Raw genomic sequence first — 22,472 nt, forward strand, 5'->3', positions numbered from 1 at the left:
CCTCCCCACACTTTATTTTTGCAAGTACTGAAAACTATTTTAAACTTCTCTAGTAGTAACTCTAGTGGTGACGTAAGTGGACTGTTAACACTGCAAAGTTGTAGTATATACAACAGTATTTCAGGTAGTACATTTTCTTTATTCCTGCTAATTGTCTTAGATGCTATAGGCTTAAAGTAAAAAGCTTTTGGGGAGTTCGTAAATGAGGAGAACAGATTTTAGACCTAGAGACAAACTTGATACACCTGATATCTCTCCTTGGGAGTGTGAAGACCCTCTTCCCTTTTTGATTTATTAAAAATGTCACCCTTTTCCTTCTTTTCCCAAATCAACTTTCCATTATTCCTGGAAATGCAAGTAAAATAGCTACTACATTGTCTTTCCTGTAGTTTCCTACTGTTCTTGGGTTACTAAGGAATTTTAATAAAGTCAATTGCTTTGAAAAGTGTACACTGAAAAGGTAAAATATGCTCAAAATATGAGCATTTTTTTGGTGCACTTTTTCATAGATGCACCAAATTCCTTGGAGAGAATATCATACTGCCAATCATTTTGTGAACTCTATAAATGCAATACATTGTGGTAAATTTTTACTTCTGTACTTAACTGTTTCTAACATTATAACACTCACTTTTGTTGTCTTAGGAACAATCATTTTATATATAATAAGATTTACTGGGGGCAGTGAGCCATTTTAGTAGTATTATTAGCTTATTATGTTAAAGTTTCAGGCCAAGTCTACTGATTTTTGTGATAAAATATTGCTGAAAGAAATGACTTAACAGAAAGGCAAAACTGATAGTTATTTAGTTATAGCAAAAGGGATATACTGTACTGTACTCAAGCTTAATAGAAATGCAGTATGTGTTCTAAGCTCCATGTTACAACCGTCCAAATTTTAAAATAGAAAACTTAAAATACCCCCTTAAATGGTACTATTATTTTTATGGCAGAAAAGCTTCTAAAGACTTACTTTTTATATAAAATAAAGTAATACAACAAATGGGCACCAAATTGCTTTTCTGATAGGTACATACTGCACCATGAAACTAAATGCTGTCTTAAGTAGTGCTTGAGGATAAAATTTGGCTATGTTTATATGTATGTGCTAGTACCATTTCCCATACATATTAGGACGGCTTTAATAGAAAAATGATTGACTAAATATGGGATTCCATAATTATTGCTTTTTACTGTCTAGTATTGGTAATACTATTTTGTCATGCAGTGTATTTTGATTTCTCATCTTTGAATCTGTATTTCTTTCTTCTCATATAGCATCTTTAGCTGTATAACTCTTAAAAGCCACATTAGTCCTTCAACCACCAGTCAGAACTTAGTAAATAAGTTTTATTTATGTTGCACAAGATAGAAGGGTACCAATCAGCTTAAATTGAAGTCTGAAAAAGAAATAAAAGATAAAAAGATAGAAAATATTTCATTTATTTCTTTTATCACGCAAATGTTTACACAGATATGATGATAAATAGGCAGAGGAACATTTAATAAAAAATTCATTTTATATGCAGTCACTTTTCAGGGTAAAAGTGTTCCACAAGGAGATGACCTGCCACTACATGTTCTTCTTTGGCCAATACCTCTATGTAACAGTTTATATACAGATGAAAGTAAGTGGAGATAACATTTGGTCGTCTGAAGGCAACCCCTTCTTTCAGGGTATAATCATTTGATGGAAACATAGACCCACAGCCTTCGGGCAAGCTTACCTCAATTTTTAACTAGCTCAGACCCTTCTGTTTAATACTGAACTTTGAATTTACTCAGTTATGAACACAGATGTGAATGTGCACCGTGTGTTTATCCGCATTTGCCCATATATTCTAGAAATTGGATATTTTTATTTGACAACACTATTAATTTTTAAGTGCATTCTGAAAACCACAAAATAATATTTTTCTCATGTCTGCCCTGGTTGCTAACTATTTTTCTTGTCTCAGTGCTTTTAATACTGATTCAGAGGATCTGACTGAGGCATACTGCAGATCAAATGTAGAAGAGCCCTTATAATTACATTGAAACCACCTTCCTAAATAATAATAAAAAATCAGAAGATCAGCAGATATTGTAGTCAGTATTTCTTATGCTTTTTGAGTGTATAAGATGTTGCAATTCCAGTTGTAATATAATTTAGGAAAAATGTAATGCAAGATGCCAAAGTAATTATTCATTTATAAAGGAACCCACAAATAACAGGCCCTGTAAATGTCTTCAAAAGCCAAAAGCCAAAAGCCAAAAAAAAAAAAAAAAAAAAAAAAAAAAAAAAGCAGAGATGATCAGTCTTCTAAAATGTTTAAACTTTTAATTCACTGGCACTGTAGGTACTCCCACATGTTTAACAGTTGAAATTACTGACTTGAGTACACCCCTGGAAGACCTTGACCCTTTAAACAGTTAGGCATATGCTTAAGTTTAATACTATGAGTAAATCCCAGTGAAATGAGCATGGTTTACAGTAGTGGAGTTGTACTGATGTGGTACCTTTTGCCCCTTGAAGAATGAAAGAAAAAGATATTTTGTATCTCTAGAAAGCAAATAATGTAACTGTAAAATAATAGGACTGGAATTTTGGCTGTGCCTGTAAAAGATAGAGAAGATATAAAATAATAAAACAGATATAAAGAAAACCTATAAGGATGAAAGAAAAGATATTAAAAGAAAAGCTATAAAGATAAAAAATGTATAAAAGGTATAACTTAGAAACTAATATAGATAAAATCTGCAGGATTTAGGCATATCTTGAAGGAAATCTCTAAGACCAAAGTGATGATCAGAAGACAGTGGGAGAAGTTTGTTCTCAGGTTTGGCCTTGGTGAACATGATCTAACAGTAGGACTGGCATAAACAAGTGGCATAAGGTAAGCCAAAATTTAGGTGGACACTAATATAAATACAATTAATATTACTGATAGAGAAAAAAAATCTCCAATAGTTGTAAAGAAATGCTGTATCGTTTTTTGTGAGGATAGACATTACTTGATATTATGATACATTAAAACATATGTGCAAACAACACATAAAAATAATAGATACCATAAGTTTCATATACCTGTTGGGGCAATCTTTTCAATTCTTCCTGACCTCTTCATATCAGTGTGCATTCAACAGCATATTTAAAAGTTGTGTAATTTTAAGGTAGGAGAAGACAGTGATTGCATGGCACACTAATTTATATGCAGGACGTGAAACAGAGAAACAGTAGATAGACCCACATTCTTTCAGAGAACAGACTGGTCTCTATTTGTTGGCGAAAACTTCACTCTAACAGCACCAATGCATTGTATAAGTATTTATTGCAAATAAATACATATACTATAGATCTGGAGAAATTGAATAAACAATAATTCTTTCATAGGGTTTTTGAGTAATTAAAGCAATGGACTTAGCATTTTCTGCATTTTTTTACATTTCTTTTCCCCCAAGACTGCCCAGTAATTTTAATCAAGTCTTATACTAGCTCTCAGTTTTAGTGATTCATCTGGGAGGTGGGTACAAGAAATGCTTGCTTTAGAGGACTATGCAATCTGAAACAGCTATCCTGATTTATACCAGCTGAAGACTTCTATATATTAATGTTCTGAAAGTACTTTAAGATCCCTGGCTGGAAACACTGCAGGATTTTAGAGAAAGAGCAAATAATTTGTGCTACTAAGACATTCCAATCTGTGCTTTTAGAACCGTGTGGATTTTTTTTTTTCTGAGTTATGTAAATTACTCTCCAGGCTGATCTTCCTGCTTGTTTCCTTTTTAAATTACCAACACAGCAAAAGAATTCAGCTGTTTGCATAAGTTTAACTTTCTTTGGAGATTTCCAGCTCTGTGTGATGGTGCTTGCAGAGCCATTTCTGGATTGGGTACTTCTCTGCATTCTCTTCAGGGGGAACAAATGTTTGGGAGCATCTAGCCATATGCTGTAAAAATACAAAAATAGAATGGAAGAATAAAAGGAACAAGATCAAGTAAACAGAGTCCCTTGGTAGGATCTCTTTAATGTCTTGCATCTGATGTTCAGATTGGTGGGGAGGGGAGGGATCACATGCTTGATGTTTCCTCTAGGACTGCACCCAACTGGAAGCCATCCCTTGGCTTCTTTGCAGACAGCAGCATACCCAAATGGAACATATTAATTCTTTGGGGAAATCTCCTTAGAGGAACAAAAAAAAGAATCTTTTCAGCTTCCTAAACACATACCCTGTTCGCAATACCACCAGACTTAAAGGAGGAGCTGCCCTACCTTGTGCTGAAGTTTCATTATAGCTGTAGGGTTTAACATGGATAAATAACTCCTGTGATCAAACTGCACAAGTTTTTAGATTTGACATGTCTATTAATGAAAATATGAGAGACAAGAAAGAAACAGCCAGCCAGGCAAAATACCCCTGTAACTCTGCTGTCATTATTAGGTGACTATGGTATACCAAATATTTATGCTTCTATATGATTCAGGACCATAGAAAATAAATATCTCTTTTATGTGTTTTATTTTCTTTGGAGATGGAAGTAGAGGAGAGTGTGAGTCATAGTGGAAGAATAAAATTTGCTTCTCTTCTGACAAAAACCGCTCATTTCACCAGAGAAAGATCCTAGCATTAACTTCTGTTTGCTGATAACCCCTGCAGCCCAACTGGCTTCAAACAGGAAGCTGACAGTCTGTCAGTCCCCAGTCTGTACCTGTTTGGTGCCCTATGGTCAGAATCCAAAACATATTTCTTAATCCTTCTATAGACAAGACAATAACTGCTCTTATCTATGTCTGAATAGAGTTTGTCTACCTGCCCTTGCAAAGGGTTTCTGGAGCAGAGGTTTGACCCCTTGCACCATAACAAATCCTACCAGCTGCAGTCGTACTTATGAGCACAGGGTTGATCTGAGGAATTTGTGAAGGTTAACATGAATATTTGCTAGCGTATGACCAATGTTACTTGTATGTTTAAAAAAAAGAGCACATTTTCTGGGATGAGCTGATTCAGAGGAATCTGTTCATAAGCAATTCAGAAGAGAACTGCTATGATGCACAGCACTCCTGAGGAGGCAATTTGTGGCTGTTTCTCTTTCTCACCTTGTTGTGTCCTCCAGAGTGTAGATAAGATGGGAAAAGAGCAAATGCAGGGTCTTTTCTCCCACAAGGCACATAGAGCTGAAGCAGTGCAGGATCAGGAGCTGTAACTGTCTGTTCAACAGTCCTCACTCTCCTGAGGCAAGGGAAGCTTGTGTATGGGGGATTGCCTGCGCATTTGGGTAAGAAAAAGGGATGGATCTTCAAGTCTTCTGCATTACCTGGAACTGGAATCTAGATCTTTTGCATCGGCTTTCTTTACAATTGTCAACCTCAGAATGTTTTTCTAGGAATGATTATTCAGTTAAAGTGAAAAGGTAGAAGTCTGAGAAATGGCAAATCCCAAAGGCTTTTATTTGTATTGGTGAAACTTAGTTATTTGTACATTTATACAAATTATACAAATTAATGTTTAACTAATGATTCCTTACAGCACTTTGTGAGACAGGAAGGTATCTGTTTCATATGTGAAGGATTTTACATGTGTTTTGTGTTGCAGAGGAGTTTTTGCCAAGGCCAGACAAAGGTTAGAGAGGTCCTTTCTGCAGACAGTCCAAAACTAAATGCTCATGATCTCTTTCAGATATTAAGCTGTTCTTCTCTGAGAAGAAAACTCATTATAGTTATTCGAAAGATGAATGATTTTAAATGTCTGCTGGCTAATGCATAGGAAGAATGGACTACAGATGTCCCTAAATCCCTGGATGTCTCCTGAGTTAAGAGACCTGCAGTTGTCATCTTTCTGAAAAGCCAAATACCAGTCCTGGCTGCCGTAACAAGGACCACAGACATCCTGGGCTGTTTTGGTAGAATCCAGAGTCAAGCTTTCTACTCTAGCAAACAGATTACATTTTCCATAATGCCTTTGTAAAGAAAGGGGCTTGAAGTTTCTGTCCAATATTAAATCAACAAGACTACTCTAGCGCTGGGTGGGCTCTGACATTCCAAGTCTTTCAGTATTACGCAGATGGAAGAGAGGCGAACAATGACACGGGTCTTGTGGACACTGAGACTAGCTCTTCTCGTGTGGAAAATGCAGGGTCGTACTGGCAAAGTTCTGCCACAATTCATGAGACAGTCTTAGAGCGAAAGGAGGGAGTCATTTGTCTAATGAAATTTGAAAGATACTTATATTTACATTTTAGAAGAAAGATTTCTTTCTCTATTTCAGAAGAACCTTCTTAGGTTTTATTTTATTCAATATAAATTCAAGTAATACTGAAAGTAGTATCTAAATGCCTTTGGCATTGTTATCCTTATCGCCTTTATTACCCTTATAGCCTTACCTTTCCTTTAGCTGGAGATTTCTATATATCCTTTCTGTATGGATTTATGTTACCATTTACTATTTGCTACTTTTAAAAATGGTGCTAATAACGGTGCCTGGTGCTTTGTATTGTAAGACTTTGCCTTCAGGTGTTTATAATTTTACTAATTTTACCCACTTTGGCTGACAGTTTCCATGTCAGATATATTTATTTGATGGAATTTTTGTAAGAAACTGTAGTTACACTCTTTTTTATTGATTTTGAGAAAGAAATTAAGAGGAAAATGCATTATTTTGCCCAAGTTATAAAAAATATCCTGGCACCCTTATGCTTTTAAGCAAGGTCTTAAAATGTGGTAGGGATATTGTAAATTTTATCTAAGATACCAAATTATGTAACTCTTAGCCTAACAAGGTTTGTTAGCGCTTGGCAACTTGCATCTTTAAGGACTCTGTCTGCTCTGAACATGCTCCATCCCCTGACCCTCCTGCACATTGGCTATGCTGTGCTCAAGGTGCTGCCACTGTATTTGACATGAAAAAGAAGGAAAAAAACAGAGCCTGACTAGAGCCTGAGAATATGTGAATGGAGAGGAGGAGGGCAAAACTCAAGTGGCTGCAGATAGGGAGGGTTCTTCACAGGATCCCTCCTTCTTCCAGTGCATAAGATATAAGGTGCTATGGGGACAGATCAAGACTGCATATCAGCCACAGTCCTCATCATTAATCAGGAACCATGCCACATGTGTTGCAGACGTTGGGAAGTAGATGTTGCTTGAGACAATGAGCGTATAATTAAAGAGAGTGTCAGAAGGTATGTACATAAGAAAGATAAGATATGGTTGCATGAGAGATCTTTATTCTTGATGTTGTTCCCTAATTTTGTGGAGTTAAATTTGCAAAAATATTCAGTCAGTGTAGAGTTTAATGTAACTATTCATATGTGGAGTGTGTGTATTACAAATCATAATATTACAGGAACAAAGAGCTGGAGAAGATGTATTCTCACCTCCTACCTCAAGGCCATATCACCTTGAACTCGTAGCAGGGTTGATGGCTATTTGTTTAACCTGTTCTTAAAATCCTCAAATAGATGGAAACTCTCCAATTTTCTTAAGCATTTTATTCTAATGATTACCCATCCTTCCTATCAGAAAGTTTTTCCTAGTGTATGAACTCCATCTTTCTTGTTGCATTTTTTTTCTTGTCTTACTGCAGTGGAAATGCAACACAGGTTATTTCTTTTCTCTTGCAACAACTACTTACATATTTGAGGACTTTTATAATATCTACTCTCATGTTCTGTGGACCAAAGAATTCCAGTTCCATCATTTTTTCCACTTAGGTTACACTTTGTAGAACTCGCACCTTTCCTGTTGTTCTCTTTGATTCTCTTAAATTGGTCTAGGTCCTCCTCGAAGTGCAATGCCCAGTACTAGAATCCATGCTTCAGAAGAGGCCTAGTAATGACATGGGGAAAAAAATGAATATATCATGAACTGTCCTATATATCATTTCGCCACACAGACATTTTTGGTGCAATTTCAGTGAGATGACCAGAAAAATTGTCCTGAGTAAAGAGTAAAAGGAACACTTCCCTAATGCTAAAAACACCTTTGAGGAAATCAAAGGTCATGGAATAGAGACTAAGAAATCTTTCATCTATGCTTATTAAATAAATAAATAAATAAATAAATATTACTTGAAATAAGACAAGTAATATTGCACATATACAAAGCTCATCTTTAGATTTTGACCACTGTAAACTGAGATTTCCTGGAATTAATACATTTAGATTTAGAGCATTCATTAGTATATTTGTCTTGGTGACATCTCCCTGCATTAACAGAGTCACTACATCCTTGTCTGTCAAGCTAGTGTAAAAATTATCCTTATGCATTCACTGAGGAAAGTCAGCTTGAAAGAAGGCGGCTGTGGATACAGAATGCAAAGTTGTATCTTTTCCTTCAATACATTTTTCATATTTTGAGTTTGGAGAAAAACTAAATCAACACAGGAACAAAATCATCACTGAAGTTTGTCCAGGAAGGGGTTAAAAAAGTGGAATCTTTGTGACTGTGAAGAACTGAATTATCTTACTGACACCAGCAGGGGTTGCTGTCACTAGTTTGTGGTTGTCACATTCCTGTTATGCTTGACCTTGGAAAGGCTTGACAACACAGTCTGGGTTTGATTAAGGGAATTTCATGTTTTTCCTTTGCTAGAGTCACCCCCCACCTCGACAAACATTTAAAAATGTTAAGAAAAAAAAAGTTTGGAAAGCAAACATTTTCCCAAAAGAAATTTATAGTTCAAATTTACACCAAGTTCGCACTAACTGGAGCAGTCCGGGTTTCCACTCAGGCTTTGAGTGCTCTCTGTAAACCATTAGTCACTTCCCTGGAAGAGGCAGCTTTTTATAGGCAGCAGGATAAAACAGGCACAGATGTGTGTGTAATATTAAAGGCTTTCACATGTACCTGCATTTTTTCCCTAAAACATAGCAAAGAAGAGTGAATATAGAAAGAAACAAACTAAAGTCCTGGAGTTTGTTTGTTTCTGGATAGCTATAAAGAAAACAACCTTAATTAAAGGAAAGTATTAATATCTTTGATGTATAAAATCTCTTTGTATTGTGGATTTCTGAAACTGCAGCAACTTATGTCATGAAGACATAAGTTCTTTTAATTTGTAACTGCTTTTTTTTTCCCCACTCCACAGGACTGTGATTATGCCAGCTGCCAACGAGTTTGATCCAGAGATTGTCCTAGTATCAGCGGGATTCGATGCTGTAGAAGGCCATGACCCTCCACTAGGCGGGTATAAAGTCACAGCTAAATGTAGGTATTAGTCATAAGGTGCATGTTTCTGAGTTGGCATCCTTTCTAGTTAGGAACCTTATTTTCAGTCCAAATCATGTACATATTTCTACTTTGTGAGATTACATATGTGTAATCGAAGGCAGAGATTGCCCATTAATTAATATTCACAGATAGGCACAGTGCTCTGGGGTCCCATACAGCTCATGCAGCAGTGCGGAAATGAACGTGTTCGTGTTGCTGGCTCCCTCCTTTCTATTCCTTTTTGCATTTTTGTATTGGCTTTTTGAAGCATTACTTGCTGGCATTCAAAGAGCATTTTAGAGGTTTCATGCTTTTCAATAGACCCCATTTTCCAAATGCTGGAGTAAGTTATTTTTCTTCAAAAATATATTGGAGGTTTTAAACTTTGGAGGCCTAAATCCAATCTCATATTGCTCTTTTGTTGTAATCTATTCGAATCGATGGCATTAATCCTGAATTACATCAGTGCTCATAAAGGCCAAAATTTTCTAAAAAGACTACTTTGTTGGGTGTCTCAGTGTTTGAATGTCCATTTCAGTCTTCTAGAAAGTGTATTCAGGGCAGAGATTCAATGCTTTCTAAAGGACAGGTCTACTTGAGGAGTTGCATATCTAGTGCTCCAAAGTAACTAGCTCTTACTAGATATTGTGACCAAAATGAATTTGAACTTGGGGTGTTCAGAAGGACAGGATAATGTAGCAACAGCCTGTACAGTGCTGTGCAATGTAACATCGTTATATAAAAATCAGTTTCCATACTTTGACACAAAATAGTGTCCTCATTTAGTACTGTGCATAATTTTATTCAGTATAGATATTCTCAAGAAATACCATTATAATGTATAAAATATTGTTCTTTGGTGCTAATGACAACTGCCTGGGGAAAAGTCCAGGAAAGTCAATGAGAGCAATTTGACACCATGCACAAATGGACCCCAACTCAGAGGGCTTTTATCCTCTGACCCTCCGCCTTTTATTGCAGGTCATTGGAATGAAGTTGACTTTTTTCTATTTAATTCAGGAGGAGTAGGGATGAGCCACATATTTTTTATTTTTATTTTAACTGCACAATTTACAGGGTCCTCCGAGACAGATGAAGAACTAGACTGAGAGTTCATACTGGCGTGCTTTGGAAATTGCACATGCAAAGAACAGTGCAAGGCCTTACTGAAACACTCTCACAAGCATGCTAATTTACAAATGGAAAGAAAATGTCTCTGTGGCTTGAAGTATTATCTATTGAGTTTTTGCACAGCTTTTAAGGCTCATGTGGTGGTTACACTAGAGAAGAAAAAACACAATAGCCCAAGTCTGAGTATTACTTATGTATGTATTTCAATTTTTAATCAAATATCATGCATGAGAAAGCTCTTTATGAAAGGGTTCTCCATAGGCTGCTTATCACTTTTCTTCATCAGTATGGTTCCTGGTAAAAAGAATCATTTTGTGAGCTTATATGGTAGGGAGATGAACTTCCATGTGATTAAAAATAGTTATTTTGTAGAGTAGCACTGGATATTTATCTGCAGTTGAGAATGTATGCTTAAGGGACCGTGCCATATCTTCTAGCATAGCAGTTTCAACAACTTGCCTATAAATTGCAATAAGCTTCGTATTTTACTCTCAGGATAAACTGAATTTCACCCTGATAACAAAGAAAGGGTGTTTTACATTGGAATTAGCTCAGGCTAATTTTCATTTGTGAATGAATTAATGAACTCTTCCTAACTTCTCATGGAGTCCGAAATGATAGTACATTTTTAAATCTAAGAGGCTACAGATCTGCAAGTTGCACATGTGTCTATAAGTAAGAAAAGGTGATTTACAGTAGGTGGCTCTTGTTTAAATTAAGGAAAAAGCCCAGATAGACCCAGATAATCATCATGCACCTGAGGGATGAATAAAGCCTTTTGTATAGAGCCAAAGGAATTTATTATTTCCCCAAAACAAAATTCTCTACATTCCACCATACCTTCTCAGAACATAACATACTCTATGTGGTATGTAGAAAAATGAACAATCCATAACAAGAATCATTTAAAGTCTGAAGAGAAATATTCATATTAAAGACTACAAATAGGTATTTATGCAAATTTTTAATATAATTCATTGTAAGAATCAGATATTATATCCAAAGCAAGTATATGTAAAGTGAAGTTTTAACATGTAAAAAATCTTTCTTTATAAATCTCTAGCACTTTATGCACACTTAATATTTTGGATTTTCTCATTTCTGATGATGTCATACAAACTTTATACGTATAAATTAGGAAAACATAGATACAAAAAGAGGGAAGTTGGGTTCTTAGCTACTAACCTTGCCTGTTAAAGAGTGTTGGAGAGACACTAAGTTCTTGATAAGCAATTATTTATGTCTCTGCTTCAGAGTACAGTCACAGAGAAGAAAATATAAGAAGTGTTAACCAATCACTTTTCCTCAGTCATAAATTTGAAGGATGAAGAAAACACTCTGGACAAATTACAACCTTAGAGTAACTATATAGAAGGCAATGGAATTACATAAAGAATAATTTGATCCATTACATCTGTTCAGTTTGAGAGGAGTAAATTATAACCTCTCTTAACCTTGCATTAAAATTTTTGGTTATACTGCAATTATTTTCAATCTAGTTGACTGCTCAGTTGTGTTCTATGAATGCTAAATAAATACATCAGCAACAAAATACTTTTATATATCTTTGCAGCTGGTTTCAACTCAGTGTTAGGTTTGGTGTGTAACTTGGGCTTTCTCAAAGTGAAATGATCCTCATCTGCTCTAATAGAGCGTAAGCATGGAAAATGGCCAAGAGAGAACAATGATGATATCAGAGCTAGAAGATATCTCATTTGCCTAATTTATCTCCAGTCACTCCAGTATATAAATCACTAATTCTTTTTTCAATTGAAAAAAATAATGATTTTAAAAAAGATTGGAAAAGAAGTTTGAACCTGTCATTTCCTTCTGCACTTTTCAAAATTTTTTCCCAAACTTTTTCTCCAACCGGCCTTTACAATTAGTCCTTGTCCGTTGATCGTTTTGAGGAGGAAGTTTCTCACTAATCTAATAAATATTTATTTATTTATTTATTTATTTTTGGCTCAATAGAGAAGAGAATGAGAATTTGATATGTCTGTGCATACACTTATGCAAACACAACCCAAAACAGATACTCAAGTCCATATGCATAAATTTATTGGTGGATTTTATAATCTGTTAAGAGCGAAATAGGCAGCACTAGCTACTCAAGGTGCTGCTGGCAAATGCAGCAGCTCAGCGCAGAGAATGGTGATCGCCACTGGTGTAAACTGGTACAACTGAAAATCGTTGCCAGTTTTTCTTGCTGAGGATCTGCCCTAAAAACTTAAGTAGTATGTTGCAGCATATCAACATAATGTAACAAAAAATAAGATAGCAACATGGACATGTCCTAATTACATATTAACAATGTTTACAACATCAGTAAGTTTATGTGTGAATTACATAGGTATTTATTTACTTGCTTTACTCTTAGAAAAGTTGTATTTATTTCTGATAGTTTAGCGATACTAACTCATTTCACAATTTATGAAACTGTAAAGATGTAAATTTATGTAAACTCATATATTCAAACAGTATCCTTCACTACCTAAGCTTTATTTACTGTATCACTCTAGGTATTTAACTATTCATTTTATTCAACACTCAGTAAAAGAATTGTTTAAATGAGAACAATCTATACTTGTTTTGATCTTCATACAGAGTGACTATTGATATCATTGGGAGGTCTTTGTTTAGATCAAGGACTATAAAGGTACTTTAATTTTAACGTAAAATATAATCAGCTAAGAGAAAAGCATACATTAGTTTCTTACTAACCTAGTGTTTCCTTTTTATTATTAGACTAGCACTAATTTTTAACAGATAAACAGTAACAGATAAAATATCAATATAATATATTAAGTATTATGAAAACATAGCTGTATAAAATCTACTTTTTATACTGGAGTAGTAAAAAATTGCATCAAAGAAAATATAAGAAAAATAATGGAAAATAAATATAGGGGATAAAAGGATTTTATATTTAGAATAGGAAGGATATGCTTAAAGAATAAAATGTTATTTTTTCATCTCATCCTGATGATGTTTAGGTGGAACTAATGCAAGCAGAGCTGATATATTCTGTACTTTATTTTACAGTTAATTTCTGTGACGCTTGTAAATTATGCTGTATCATCATGCAATTTCAATTTTCTAAAATATACAAATTTGAAAAAGAGCTGCCAGATCTGATCATAAATTTGCAATTCATTAGATCCTGTAAGTGCGGTATTTTAAAGTTTAACTCTGCTAACTTTAGAATTTCTGCATGTAACATTATCCTGATCTGAAATACTTTCTCTTCGTTTTATAGATCAGTTCTTAGGATAATGCCGGCATCAAAGTCCATAATATCTCTTTACTGTTCAAGTAAATATTGCACACAATTGCTCATTAAATGGTGATCATTCCACAAAAAAGAATGAAATAAACAGAGAAATGTCAGACAACACTTAAGATTCTGCTCAGGGTACATATCTTCCCAAAGCACTGCATTTGTTAAGCCATCGTGATTTACTGGAGTTTTCCTGTTGTTTTACCCTGTTATTCCAAGGATGCTATTTGACACCAGAGTGCAAAATAAGAGCAGCAATTAGCAGTAGGAAAAGATACCACTGCAGACATTTAAGGAGTAAATCCTGCAGTGTCAGTTTGGATACCTGTTTACTGTTATGCCAAATTTGTGATTCAGTATCACAAATACACAATACAAAATGTAACTGACTCCAAATAAGTGAATTTACAACTTACTATGTTTTTATCTGGGCAAATTGCAGTAACTTCCTCAACTTATCAAAAGTTGTATTACGCCACGAGACTCTCTGTTCAAGTGGGACCAGTGAAATATGTGGTAAAGCTACGAAGAGTTTTCCTCCTCCTGAGCCAGTGGCAAGCAGGGCTTAGAGGACTTCACTGTATCTGATTAGTCACAACGGAGGAGATACTCTAAGTATCAACGTCTTTACAAAGAATATGCCATTTCAAGTGGTAGAAATTAATGTGTAGAAAAGTTTACTGACTTACACATAGCCTAAAGGTCTTCGGTTCTAGAAATACTCCTTCTTGTAGTAGGAACTGGTAGTGCCTTTTCAGAATACAAGTTGCGAACAGATTGAACTTGGGTTTCTCTCCTGTTGGTTCCTGCTTTCCCTTCACATGCTTAATCACAGTTTCCAACTTCCCACAGTGGGTAATGTTTTTGATAACAAGGTCTCTGAATGTGGCATACAACCTGATAGGAAGGTAAAATACGTAGCATCTAAGGACAGACAAATTCAGAAGTAATTTGCAGATTTTAATAATGAGATAGTTGATCGCTGAAATGATCTGCCGTGGTGCCTTTACCCTCACCTAATGATGCTTTAAATGAGACTTATAACCAGATGTTCTTATACTATCCTTACAAACAGGTGTACTACAGTGCACTCAGACACTAGAGACTTGATGTAAAAGTCACTTAGTGAAATTTTGTAGCCTCTTCTGTAAAGATCAGATTAAATGTCTGCAATTATGCCTGATCATCAGATCTATAAACTTTCTGGGAGTGTTATATAATGTTACTTTCACTCTCTAGCAAATAAGTTTGCACCAAACATAATGATCTGGTTCTTTATCAACAGTCTCTTGAATCTTTAGAATCGTCCTGCTGTATCTCAGAATTCTTTTGAGTTTCCAGCTGTATTTCATATATACTATATGTGAATATCAATGAATTTGAATGTAGAATTGATCTGGGTCTAAGCTTGGCATCTCGGATACATATCAAATAAAAGTCTTGCTAAGTGCCAACCTCAATATTTATAAAATATTTTATGTGACAGTTCTCAATATTTCAAGTATTGCAGAATAAAAGTTGTTGTTTTTTATTTTACATTTGTTAAGGGACCCCAAATACTTTTATAACTATCTACTTCACGTTACCTTGAGCTGACTGTGAGTTGTTTAGGATAGAGTGATTATAAGGTCTTTGGGGAGGAGCTGTGTATTCTTATAACTGTAGAATATCTAGTGTGAAAGGGTTTCAGTGCTAAAGTAATATAGCTGTAAAAGGAAGACAGGTAAAGAAAGCATGTGCAAATTCACAGCTAATGAAACAGAATAGGAGTTTTGATTTGGTAGTGGTTTAAACAAGATTCAAGTCTCTAAAAATAGCATTGCAGGCCTTTGTGATGCCATCTCTAATTCCTTCTCTTTACAAGCAAGAAGGCCTTTTTGACTTACCTGACAGTCCAAGAAGCTATGACCTTGGAAAGTCTGGCACTAACTACTCCAGAGTGCAGTTCCAGAGTGGTGTGAGCCACTCTAGCAGCTCATTGCTGTTGAAAAGGGGATGGGGAATTGCATGCCTCTTCCACTACTGAATTGTCCATTACTTACCTTGCAAGGACTCTGTTTCTTGTCCAATCCCTTATTAAACAAATGCAATATTAACTCCTCAAACTATCAGTAGACTTCTTCTGCCAAAATTGGTGGATAGATTTCTGTTAGGCCATCAAGCCAAATCAGCTTATGGAGGAACCAATGAGTAAGAAAACTAGTGCAAGGCAGGAGAGTAGAGGATGGGAAAGGAGAAGATACCTTTTGGTAGCAGAAGGCTGTTAAATTTACTCAGCTGCCACAGCTGCTTTCTTGTCTGTGTTCTGGGTTCAGAGATTGATTTCAGTTAACATCATTTGCTTACTTTTGGAGTACTGGGGATGAAAAGATGATTGTGCAAGGGCTTGGGGAGTGTGTCTTGAGGGACCCTGAGCTAAAAACTTTGGAGGTGGAGAAATGGACATTCATGATATGTATCTTTGGAGAATCTCCTGATTCACATCAGAGATTTTTCATTTGTTCCTTTTGCTTCTTAGAAAATGTAAGGGAATCGAGTGTGGCAGCATGAACATCTAGCATCAAAACTTTGCTTCCAGTTGTCACTTTGGAAAGCCATGTTTGCTTTTGAGGGTGATTTCTTGAGTGCTGATTGAACGGTTGCTTGCTATAATACAGAAGGCATGCATACATACACCTCATCAAAGCAGATGACAAGCTTACTGGTGACATTGCACCAGTCATGAGTATTTTCATTGGATTTACTGAGGGAAGAAACATTTTGATCTCTTTCTTCTCCTGTCTCTTAGCACTGGCTAGCCATCTCATATGGCTTGGAAATAGCCACTGAATTGCCCAGCCTTACAGGTCAGATTATGCTACATTTATTCCTGCATTTCTACCCCTGAAATATCCTTTTGCACTGAAACTTTCAGTTCAGAATTCTTTGCTAGGGACTCCAGCATTATTGACATTTAAACTGCATTTACATTAATAAATATGAAACATGGAAAATTCCAGAAATACTGTTTTATGAGGAAAGAGTAATCTGTGAAAATTGAACAGAGAGAAAAATTTACTGGAAAACGTGAGCATCCTCTTAGGACATAGCATAGTAAAAGGCGAAGGTAAAGAGGGTAAGTTTTTTTTTTTTTTTTTTTTTTGTACATTTCTTTTTAAAGAAGGGATAAAAATTTGGAGAAAAACAGAAAAAATGTATGAAAGTGGTGGCAATTCTGATGCTGGTTTTAGGATTCTGCTTTCACAAGCTGTCAAGAAAGCACATGTCAATGGCTTAGACTGCCATTTGAACCAAAGGAAACAGAATTAGATCAGTGAACATTTCACCTCATTTGCTGTGTTCAGAGAAATACTCATCTCCGGAATGTGGGGCACTCATCTCTTACTAAATGGACATTCAAAAGACATCTGAAGGATGCAAAACTCAGCACTGGTTTTGTTATTGTTTGGTGTTTTCGGTGACTGTCTGGTTAACCAGTGTGCCTTGCAGAAAAGGACAACCAAAGCAAGAAGTGAAAGCAATTAGAAATATTAGTAAGCACTCATTTGACCTGCTCTTTCACTTAGTCTTTCCTTCTGTAAATCGGCCAGGAGAGATTCCCATTTTCCGTTCCCACTCCTGCCCCACAAATAGAAGATGTGGCTGCTGGCTAGTGCAAGTGAAAAACCACCTGTATGCTATGTTCCAGATACGCAGTGCCGATCCATCTGCAGAATACATCAGATGCCAGTTACTTGATTTAGGGTAGTTACTGGGGACAGGGCGGAGGATAGATTACAATGGAAAAAAGAGGTTCCACAGAACCATTACGAATTATTTTCCCTTTTCAGTTATCTTCCTTTATCTCTTCACCTACCTCTTGTTATTTTTTTTTCCTGCGGCAGTAGTGACACTGGCTAATGACAATAGCCGATGGGAGGAGTGCAAAAAAAGATAAAACTGGTGGCATCTTCTCTCTGTTTTGAAATTCAAACTTATGAATGCTTTTTCCTTCTTAAAATCAAAAGACTGTCATTTAAGGGAACGAAGAAAGGAAAAAAGCACTTTTTATCCATAGGCAGTATTAATCTTGTCAAATTACAATTTAAATACTGCCAATTAAATATAAGATTTTAGGACCATTCTGAAATTAATTGAGCTTGACACAGTGTTCAGCAACTTGCATGTGCATTTCACAGGATTGGGTCCTGAGAGAAAATTGTTGAAAGATGTCTCCAAATGTGGATTTCTCCATAATAAAGTGTCTGATCTTTTATAGCATCATTGCATTGGGAATTAGGCTTGTCCTTGGGAATTTGTAAAGACTTTAGTAGAAGAGTAAGATTTATGTCTTAGAATTTAACTATTCTCTGTAATAAATAGAAATGTGCCACAAGTATTTACTTGGTTGCGCCATGGGAAAATTTTTAACATATTGTTCACAGCTTCAGAATGCTATAAAAGAAGACATGTAATTTGCAGACCGGACTACCCTTTGTGATTCTTAACCAATATATTTGATTAATATCTTTTAAAAGAAACATCAGCCAAAATGTTTGCATCTCATTAGACAGAGAAGAAGGGAGCACACACAATTTTGATTATGAGCTTGGATGGCTCATTTCTTCGGGCTTCACATCCCTACTACTTAAGGCAGACTGTAACTTTAAGATGTTATCTCTGGCCTGCGCAAATAAACAGTCAGTTATGCTTTTTATGGTGGGTAGTTCTGAAACCAACAGGGATTAGAAGATATTAGCTGGAGTTTGTGGTTCCCTGCTGAACTATCACAAGGCCCATGGATCCTTGTCCTGAATATTTCACAGAGCAAACACCTCTTATCTGGGGTGATATTCTCACACTGGCCTCTTGGCCGTGGACTTCAAAAGCTGATCACAGGGAGGGCTAGAGAGGCAATAACCCTTAATATAACAGTCTCTCCTGATAGGGGCAGACAGGGTAAAGGTAAGGCGTCTCTGAAGTTTGCTCTTGTGTGTCTAGCCCCACGGGGTGATAAGGGGCCATCTGTTTTTTTGGTCTGCAAACTCATCTTTTTCACACTATCCCGGTATCAAGTACACTTCAGGCCTGACTGATATCAGCACCAGCAATTCCTTGCTGATCTCAGGAGATTTTTATTGGTATTTTTAGCTTTGATCCCAGGCAGTTGTCTTAGTTGCTGTTGTGTTTTCTTTTAACCAAGTAAATATATAAAATAAAATGGTTATGAAATTTTGAAAGATGACGTCCAAGCTAATTTTGTCTTCCTTTTGGAAACCAAAAGAAAAAAAAACTACAAAGAAAGAACTCATAACAAATTTGTCAATTATTTGTGGATAAAGGGAAATGAGTGCTTAGCTATATGATTAAACTTGAAACACTGACTCATGGCAGTAGTTTCAAAAAAGGCATATGTTATGCAGTATCACATGTTTTCACCTTGAGTAACTGTCTAGGTAGAATATCAGCACTGCTGATTCTAGAAGTAATGTTCAAAATATCATGAGAATTATTAAAATAATATTTTAAAGTTCTTTTTTTACTGTGGAGCTCTTAGGACATACTTCCGTCATATTTAAAGTTTTTCCCTGCAGCCTTTCTTTATAAACCAAATAACGAGATCCCATTGTAATTTCCTGATCCCAACAGTTTTAAGGCAAACTCTAAATACCATGAAATCTGTAAAAAATAGTGCAAGTTGCTAGTACATTTAAAAATCACTACTTTTTTCAGTATTTAAATTAGTTTCATTTGTATTTTTTAATGAATTTTTTTCTCGTCTCTACCAACTAATTGCCATAAAATTGCAGGTAATTCAAAAAGGTAGGTCCTAATCCCATGGGCTTTTACTCACTTTGGGCGGTTCTGTTGAATGGGACCGCTCCACCAATCCGATTAAGATTTTCTAAAATAAATAATGTTTACCGTACTTTGCATTGTAAGTATTAGTTCAGTACAAAAATAATGGCTAAAAATCTCTTCTAGTGCACATTTATGTGAGAAATCTGTTATTTAAATCTTTTAAATACTTCCTGAATTAACTTGGAAAGGAAAAGGAATAATTATACTGTAAAATATATCCATTTGAAATGCATTTAGTAGTTCATTTATTTCAGATTCATTCCGTTTCCTCCATCACTGATCATGATACATACACATATATAGTAAAATTGACCAAGGAACAGATTTCTGACCAACTTCTGCCAATTAGGAAAAAGAATGAAATATAAGTACATGTCCAGAGCAACAAAACACTACAAGTTAATCAAAGCTCAGTTACTTCCTCATTTCTACTTATGGTAATAATTATTGACCTGAGTTAAATATTTGTTTACCTTGATCCGTAGTCTCAGATTACTTTCTGCAAAAAAAGGCTGGTCCTTTACCTATATAGTGATCAAGGTTTTTTAGGTATACTTTGGTTATGATGGCTGGTTTCAAAAGCTGTTTTTACCCACCTAAGATGGATTAACATTCTCAAAAAGAAAAACAAAAAAACTTTGCTATATAAAAAACAACAGGTAGCCTTTAATGAAATGTCTGGGTTGTGAAAGTGCTAGGCTTAAAATAATTTTCCTAATTTTTATGTGTGATTAACGTATGTCAGATGTGATTTTAGTGAGTATAGTGTGAGGAAAGGTGATCACTTACATATATCACTTACCATAGAATTTATCTTTACATTTATGACTACGGTTTAGACATATTGCATATGTTCTGCATTTTTTTCCTACTATTAAATAATGTTAAAAGGTTATAAAGAATAACTTACAATTTTATGCATAGGATTTTTATGCTACCAAAATAAATAATCAAATTAAAAAAATAAATAAAATATAGTACTTTCACAAACATATCTCCAATAGAAAATTTTCAATGAATTTCTTTCTGAGAGTTTTCTCAGTTAAAGAGCAAAAGCATGCTTAATTCTTTCTCTCAAAAATGATAATTTCTACAAAAACTTTAAGAAAAATGAATATTTTTTCTTTCAAGCTTTTTGCAGAAAAGTTATTGACTTATAACAAACCAAATCCAGCTGTTATTACCTGTATCTCTTTTATTTCTAATAAAAGATCACTATCTCAGACATGACTATTGTAAAGAAAGCCTTTATTTTCAGGTTAGAGTTATGGTTTGTTCCAAATACAGGAAATATTTTTATAGTACTTACATTGGAAGGACTATTTGCAATAAAATCACGTTTGAATATAACTGCTTTATATACTGATAAGTGTATCAGGAATTTCAAGAAATTGTATGTAATGAGTTTGTAAATAGTTGCATATCTACCTCCATGATCTCAAAGCATCTTAGAACAAAAATAAATGTGGACTATAGTTTTATTTAAGCTTTAAAATGCAACATAAACAAATTAAAAGTAATTTTTTCTTTTGTCCAAACTCATAAGTAATCAGTTGTCTTAAACTTTTATCAAGCCCTGGGAAAAGGAGTAAGGAAAATCTATTGAACAAGTGATAAGATTTCAAAACTTGTAATTTAATTAGAAGATGTGCTACATCAAAGCAGTTATCTAAAAAAATTGTGATGTTTATATGACCTTGTGAACAAAACTTTATTTTTTCTAGCGGTGTCAGCTTCATCAGCTGTAGCTTTGCAGAAAATACATGAAGACAGTGCATATCTAGTGACCCATATTATTTTTTTATTATGACCCTTTTTGGTTGTATACATTCCCACACGTAGTACACACCTCTGGGAATTTCCCAGAAGGCTTTTTCAGGAAAAACATCAAGGTCACAAAAGTTGAACAGAATTCCTAAGCAAAAATCTCGAAGCAATATGGAAAACAGTAATAGATCTGAAATGGTTGCATCCACTAGGAGTTCCAGTATTACCCAGTAATGCAGTTCCACTGCATTAAGAATCACTTTTTTTTTCTTAATCATATTACAAATTTGAAAATTATCTAGCCTGACACCGTTTTTTTTTAGTGGTTTAGATTATTGATGAATAATGAAGAAGATTACTTTAAGAAACACTTAAGGGGGTCGGAGCAGTTTTAATAGCTTGAGTGAAACAAAACACCAAACAGGATGTCTTGGTCCCCTTTGAACTTGAGGCATCACATGGACATGAAGCTACTGAATTCCCTGATTAGTTATGTGGTGCCAGACTCCCAGTGGCACTTAATGAAGATAAGTTTTTAGGTAGTGCTTTTTAAAAAGGATGGGAAATTAAATCTGCCTGACCAAACTTAGTACTTTATCACAGACATAGTAAAGTTGAGCAATGGAAAAAACGAGAGGAGAGGAGAGGAGAGGAGAGGAGAGGAGAGGAGAGGAGAGGAGAGGAAAAAGGAAGGAAAGGAAAAAAGAAAGGAAAAAGAAAATGAGAAGAGATTATAATATCACTGAATTACTGAAAGTCTGTACTGAACTCTGTTTTAGTTCCAGATGGATGGCTAATACTACTTACTATGTTTGAAGACTGACCTGTGCAGGCTTCACTTTTGGAGCATGTTCCTAGAGATTCAATTTTCATATGCTTCAGTTTTGGTCTTTATAGTAAACAATATTTCCTCTCTTTCAAATGTCTCCTTTTTGAATTGGCATAGACCTTTGTGGTAATCTAAAAGAAAGGGCTTGAGAGCAGCAAATACTTGTATGATGAAGGAGGACAAGAGCCTGTATTTCAGCATGGGAAATTCCAGGTGTAAAGACGGTGAGGTGTTAGACATCCTAGCTGGAGCTGTTCTTTTGACTGGATGACCTAACATTTAAAACTCTTGGACAAATGACCAAATCATTTTTTTTTCCTGGGGTACTTGAAGCTTCCATGGTAAATGCATATCTGTTTGAAAGTTAGAACTAGTTAAAATGGATCTAAGGCTTTTAGCATGTTATTAGCAGAGAACTGCCAGTGTACTCAAGGGAATAG

At 35.2% G+C, this 22,472-nt stretch overlaps 1 protein-coding gene across 4 annotated transcripts in view; it reads left to right on the forward strand.

Annotated features, from left to right (window-relative positions):
- Positions 1 to 22,472, forward strand: part of HDAC9 (histone deacetylase 9) — a 491,690-nt gene that overhangs the window by 426,123 nt on the left and 43,095 nt on the right. For all 4 annotated transcript variants that reach the window (XM_062569202.1, XM_062569200.1, XM_062569203.1 and 1 more), the window contains one exon: positions 9,063 to 9,181. In XM_062569202.1, the coding sequence (XP_062425186.1) occupies positions 9,063 to 9,181 (119 nt within the window). The remainder of the gene's footprint in view (positions 1 to 9,062; positions 9,182 to 22,472) is intronic.

Source organism: Rhea pennata, chromosome 2 (assembly GCF_028389875.1).
Source record: "Rhea pennata isolate bPtePen1 chromosome 2, bPtePen1.pri, whole genome shotgun sequence".
Classification (NCBI taxonomy): Eukaryota; Metazoa; Chordata; class Aves; order Rheiformes; family Rheidae; genus Rhea; species Rhea pennata.